The sequence below is a fragment of the Antrostomus carolinensis genome, unplaced genomic scaffold (genome assembly GCF_000700745.2).
Source record: "Antrostomus carolinensis isolate BGI_N321 unplaced genomic scaffold, ASM70074v2 scaffold26634, whole genome shotgun sequence".
Classification (NCBI taxonomy): Eukaryota; Metazoa; Chordata; class Aves; order Caprimulgiformes; family Caprimulgidae; genus Antrostomus; species Antrostomus carolinensis.
Genome location: NW_010309117.1, coordinates 26,623 through 32,509, shown reverse-complemented (window position 1 = coordinate 32,509; position 5,887 = coordinate 26,623). Strand labels below are relative to the sequence as shown.

Here is a 5,887-nt window from a genome sequence, read left to right as displayed (position 1 = left end):
CGCGAGCCGGACGGGTCTGCACGCCCCGCGCTCCGCTGGTGTTCGCTTTCCCTGCTGCCTGTGGGGAAAGGTGGAGGGTTTGCTCTGATTGCTGCCAGCTGCCTCCTCTGTTCAGCCACCATCGCTGTTCCTCCTCCCACCAAACGCTTCAGTTTGACCTCAGACCAAACAAGCAGAGGACATAATTGTGCTAAGATACAAGTGCAGTCTGTGTTTTCACATCCAGTGTTTTCAGTTAATTTAGTTTGAGATTTTTCACTGTTACCCCAGGGAAAATCTGAAACTGTTTGGAATCATCATCCTTGATCTCAGCTGTGTAGGACTCTGCTTGTCAGCCCCTCCATTGATTAGAGAGACAGAGAGGAGGAGGTGATAGTCCTTGCAACTGCACAGTTCTGTCCTGGCCCTGCTTTGGAGATACTTTGGGGTTTTTTTAAGGGTTGACAACCCAAACTTCCCCACAGTCTCAGCTCGCACTAATGACCACACACATGGGCAGTGAGGGCAGTTCAAACACCACCTTTAGCCCCAAACTGAAGGTGCTCCCATCTCCCACCTGCAGGGATGCAGGATCTCTGTCCAGTTCCTGCTGGAGAGCTCTCCAGGGACTAACTTGCCCATCGCCCACAGAAGAGCTCCATGCAGCTTGTCCCTTGCGGTGGCAACCTACAGTGTCATCTGCTTCCAGGACATAAACTGGGGTCTGTCCTGCCCAGAGATGTTCAGGCTTCTCTCACAATGGCCGCTGTAGTTTCACGGTCCAGGCAAAGTCTGAGGGAACGATGTCCCCAGCACCCTCACCTCTGTCACAGCAGGAGGCCCAGGGCTAATGATCAGAGAGGGACTCTGCCCACAGGGCATCAATCAGCAAGCACTGACCGGGCAATGCAGGGCTGATGGTCAGTGGCCACAGGACGTCCTCCCAGAAACGCACTTTCGTGGCAGTTGACTCAACCTGATGGTCTGATCACCCCTGTCCTCTCCCTGGCCCGTGTCTGGCCTTGAGCCCTCTGATCAGAGCAGTCATGTGGCAGTTGGCTAATGAGGTGACGCCCGGCTCGGGCAGCACATTGTCAGGTGGAAGAAGAAACCGAGACAGGCCGAGGGAGAGGTTTACGATCTTTTCTGTCCTACCAGCCATGGATAGGAGGCAGAAGCAAGCAGAGAAGGTACAGTATGCCCACACTGCCATGATTAACACCCTTCATTTCTTCCCAGCCCCACTTTTCTTTCATGCTTCAGTAATTCCCCCTTCTCTTGTTTTTAACAGTTCTTCTCCAAACCTTGATCCCATAGTTCTTGCCAGGTCCTACAAAGAGCATAGAGCATTATCTCTGGGGGCTTAGCAGCACGCCGAGGCTTTCTCACCTTGCAGATTTAGTTCTGTCTTTCTTCTTCTCTGTGCTGAACTGCTGGGAGGAGGTGGGGAAGCAATTTTCTCATTGCCTTGGAAATCAAAGGGTGTGTTGTCACTGGCTTTGCGTCCTCAGTGTACTGAAGATGCAAAGTCCAGAGTCCTGTAGGAGAGTGTCTGATTCAGTAGATCCAACGGAGGGGGAGGAGCAGAGGGAACTGAAAACCTCTGGAGTACAATTTAAACATCTTCAAGCCAAAGAGTGTCAATCTCTGGGCACCCAAGAGGATGTTGTTATTCTTTTTGGGGAAAAATGACAAGTTCATTTCCTGGGTAGCAACTGGGTTTGCTCCATTTCATTTCTCCACCCAGGGAAACAGCATGGTGCTTTCACTCCTGTATGACCCTGTTAGATCCCAGGAGCTTGTTGGCATCAGCCACAATTTCCTGACCAGTTCTCCCTGTTCCCTCTCCAAAGGCTCCTGTGATTTGGCCAGTGCCATACTGGTACCACTGGATAGAGGTTCTCTTAATATAGCTGCGTCCTCCAGTAACTGGGAGGTTCACCCATGTAAAGGAGCATTGCCCCAAGGCCTACCCATCACAGCCAGTCCTTCCCTGACCATCACTGGTCATGTACCATCCCTGACCAGTCAGAGAAGAGGCATTTTAATCCTGCTTATCCAAATTCTGCCTCCTCAAAGCCCAGAGGGTAGTTTAATTTGACACAAGGGTTCTGCTTGACTTTCTGGCCTTACAACACTGCTGTAAGAAGTAATGAAACAGTTTATGACAGTACATAAGATGAATATTTCCTTCCTGACTTACTTTCTTCCCGCTTACCGTGGGATGGAAGAGTCTGACTTTGTCAAACACATGGAGACTCTCAGCTGGAAGGTGCCCAGAGAGTGGGAGATGTATCGTTATCCTGGCAGCACTTCCTCTGATGAACTGAGAATCAGTATCTCAGGAGATCAAGTTTCTCTTTTGCAGCTTTTCTGGGTGTCCTACAACCATCTCTAGATACAATCATCAGCGCCTTGTGTTTGCACTTTGTGTGCTCTGCTCCCATGCTGAGACATCTTGTGTGTCCTCAGAGGGGTTGGGATGGAGACCCCCAGCTGCAGGTTATGTGCTGCCTCGTTGCACATCGGGGGGAAGTTTTGTCTCGACATTTGCTCTGTGCTTTGCAGGCCAGGCCCTACGGCCTGTTGAAGCCAACAGCTTTAGGCAAGATCCCAGGCAGATTCCAGCTGCATCAAGAGGCGCTGCCCCATCTCCCGGTGCCACCGCTCCAGCAGACGCTGGACCGTTACCTGCTGGCTCTGCAGCCCATCATCAGCGAGGAGGAGCTGAACCACACGCAGGAGCTGGTGGCTGAGTTCCGCAAGCCGGGAGGAGTCGGGGAGAGGCTGCAGAAAGGCCTGGAGAGAAGAGCCAAGAAAACAGAGAACTGGGTAGGTCAGGACTCCTGGCCCCAGGCTCTGGGGAGGGAGGGTGGAGGTCTGATGCATGCCTCTCCAGCATCCTGGTTGCATCCACTGGCACCTGTGTTTTTATGGCATCACCTTCATGACCAGTCTGCTGCCTGCCTCCCTGAGCTGTGCAAGCTCCTCACCAGCTCTTGGGTGAGCAGAGAGATTTATGGCAGAACAGGGAGTCGCTGGCCCTGTCGGTGGCTGCTGAAGCCTCTAACCTGTTGGCATCACACAGCTGCCCCAAGAAGATGAAGGAAACCCTCTGCTCAAACCCTGCTCCAGGAGCCCCCACCGCCTTGCTCAAATCCCCCTCTACCCTTCCACGTGCAAAGCATAAAACCCAAACAGAACTGGGGGCAGGATGCTGAGACCGTTCAGCCGGGCTGGGGTCAAACAGCAGCAGATGCTGTGCTTGATGTTGCCTTTCTCCATCCCAGCTCTCCGACTGGTGGCTGAAGACAGCTTACCTGGAGTATCGCCTGCCAGTTGTGGTCCACTCCAGCCCAGGTGTGGTTTTACCTAAGCAGGATTTTCTGGATCGACAAGGTCAGCTCAGGTAAAGTCCTTTTCTACCCTCCCCTAGGTTTCAGATGGGGTGAGCTATCTCTGCTGGACAAGGAGGAGGGTGTTCAGGCTGACCCCAAGTTTGATAGCTGTCTGTGCTGTGCCAAAGGGCTGTACACATAAGGAGAGGCTGCCAGGCTGTAAGGAGATTTCTGGTTGCACCAGACAAAATATTTCATGAAGAGGTAAAAATGAAGAGTCCAGTGGTTCAGGCGCTGAACTGGGACTAAAAACCTGGGTTTTGGTCTTTGCTTTAGCACAGATCTTCATTGCAAGATGGCCACATTGCTGGCTGGAGGCACTGTGAGGATATATCTAAGAGGCACTAAGGCTGTGTGTGAAGTTAAAGGAGGCATAAAAAGCAGCCCAGACATGTAAGGGAGATGAGAAATGCCTCTGGAGTTTGCTAGTTCAAAGGGGTGGGGGAACCTGCTGCAGGGGACTGTCCCCTGTTGTGTCATTTCACTTGGGGATTTATGGTTTGGAAAACTGAACAGTCACCAGCCTCTTTCCACTCCCAGTTTTTCTTTGGAATCAAACCCTGCCCTGTCCTCTCCTCCTTGTTGGGCTTCCTTTAATTTTTAACCACCACTACGTGTGTGTTCAATCCATCTGCAAAACTTCAGCGTTGACCTTTATGCAGGGTTACCTTTGCCACAGTTACCAGTCACCACTGCTCTGGCAGATCAAAAGTACCAGCTGGGGAGCAGTGAGGGTGAGAACAAATCCTCCCTTCCACAACCTGGGATACCTCTGAGCAGGGGTGGAGAGGGGGAGCCTTACAGGGACAGTGCAAGACTAGATGAACATCTTTGGAAGCTCTTTCTCATATTATTTACTCTTAAGTTATCCCAATAGAAGATAAGATCTGGAGCACTACAAGTGCCCCAACCCGTGGAATCAAGCAGCTGCATGAAGATCTGGGCTCCCATGTAAAACACCATTTATATGTGTGTTTGTATAGTTCGTGGCTGCAGAAAGAAGTCTGACAGCGTGGCTTGAGACTAGAGCTTGAGGAAACAGATGACAAGTTTAGAAAGTGGAGCTCTCCATTCCTTAATCTGGCAACACTGCTGACTGAAAACAAGTCAGCTAACCTCTCCCTTGTCTCCTCCTCCAGCCCTAACGCTGCTCCCAGGCTGTTTGCTCTCTGGAAGGGAACACAGACTCTCTCGCTGTTGTTCCCCAGCTGTTTCATTTCCTCAGATTTTGCAATAAGGCTGTGAGATTTTCATAGAAAACTACTTTGCAGGATGTCTTATTTGTTTAACAGCCTTTAGGTTCTTGGAGTTACATCCTTTGATCTTTACTAGGGATGGGCAGGCTGAGCAAATCTAGATGACACTGCCTGCAAACGCCAAATGCTCTCATCACTTTAAAGCCTTTGAAGCTCAGCTGACTGTGACCTCTTGTCACAGTGACCTCCTGCCTCCTTCCTCCCATGCGTGGGTGGGAGCTCCCAGGTCAGAGTAGGCCAACCTGTTACTCCCAGGCTAAGCAGTTTGATGTGGTTTGTCACAACCTCGCTCCCTGCTGGGAGCTGGCACTGGCAGTGTTTAGTTAATCCTGGTAAACACAACACCTCAGTGTCAGCATGCCTGCATTTGTTTCAGATCCCTCAATGCCAGAGGAATGTTCTTAAGTGTTGCATTAGCAGCAGGACATTCATGGGGTAGGAACTAAGACAGCAGTGGTGAGTCTTGGATGCAGGGAGATACAGCTGAAACTCAGAGGTGGCCCCAGGGAAGGGTAAAAATCCCCTTTTCTCAGTGCTGTTTTAATGCTAAGACTCAGAACTAGGATGTGACAAAATCACATCAGGTCAGTAAAAAGTTCTGCTGTTAAAGGGCTGTTTTCTGCATCTGGACTGAGCCCTGCTTTCTTTTCAGTTGCCCAGAGCTCCTTGGCTATGCAGTAAGATGCATTAAGAAGTGCCACACGGTCAGCAGCTGCCACACGGCTGTGATTGAGATGATCCAGCCATCTCAGTCACAGCCCAGAGTGGCTGTATCAGCAAAGCAGAGACAGGACAACAGGGGCTTGGCAGAAAGGCTGAAGTTTCTAAGGAGCAGGAGAAGCTCTGCTAGCCCTCCTCAGCTACTTCCTCAGCCCCAGATGTTCCGTGTTTGAAGCTCAAATTGTTACATTTGATATTTTTCCAGGTTTGCTGCCAAGCTGATCGAGGGCATCCTGGATTTCAAGACCATGATTGACAAGTGAGTTAGTGACCCTCCTGACTCCTCACGTGTTCCTTACTGTCACAGAGAGGCTGAGCCTAGTCAATAAATCTCTCAAATAGGAAGGCAAGAGTAGACAGCACTTATTTGCAAGAGATACTGTAATCAAAATCCTCACTTACTGCCAAGCTCACTACCACTGGAAAAGAGTAAATTTACTTTTATTTCTTCATGTTCTTTGTTTACCTTAATAATTCCATTGGCACACGTATGTGCTTAGAGGGAGTGAGCCTGACTGACAGTCCTGCAGAGCT

At 50.5% G+C, this 5,887-nt stretch overlaps 1 protein-coding gene across 1 annotated transcript in view; it reads left to right on the top strand.

Moving 5' to 3' along the window:
* The first annotated feature begins 1,025 nt into the window (after positions 1-1,025).
* The window catches only part of CRAT (carnitine O-acetyltransferase), a 13,278-nt gene continuing 8,416 nt past the window's right edge, over positions 1,026-5,887 (top strand). The window contains exons 1-4 of the mRNA XM_010166012.1: positions 1,026-1,169; positions 2,548-2,811; positions 3,270-3,388; positions 5,559-5,612. Of these exons, the coding sequence (XP_010164314.1) occupies positions 1,026-1,169; positions 2,548-2,811; positions 3,270-3,388; positions 5,559-5,612 (581 nt within the window). The remainder of the gene's footprint in view (positions 1,170-2,547; positions 2,812-3,269; positions 3,389-5,558; positions 5,613-5,887) is intronic.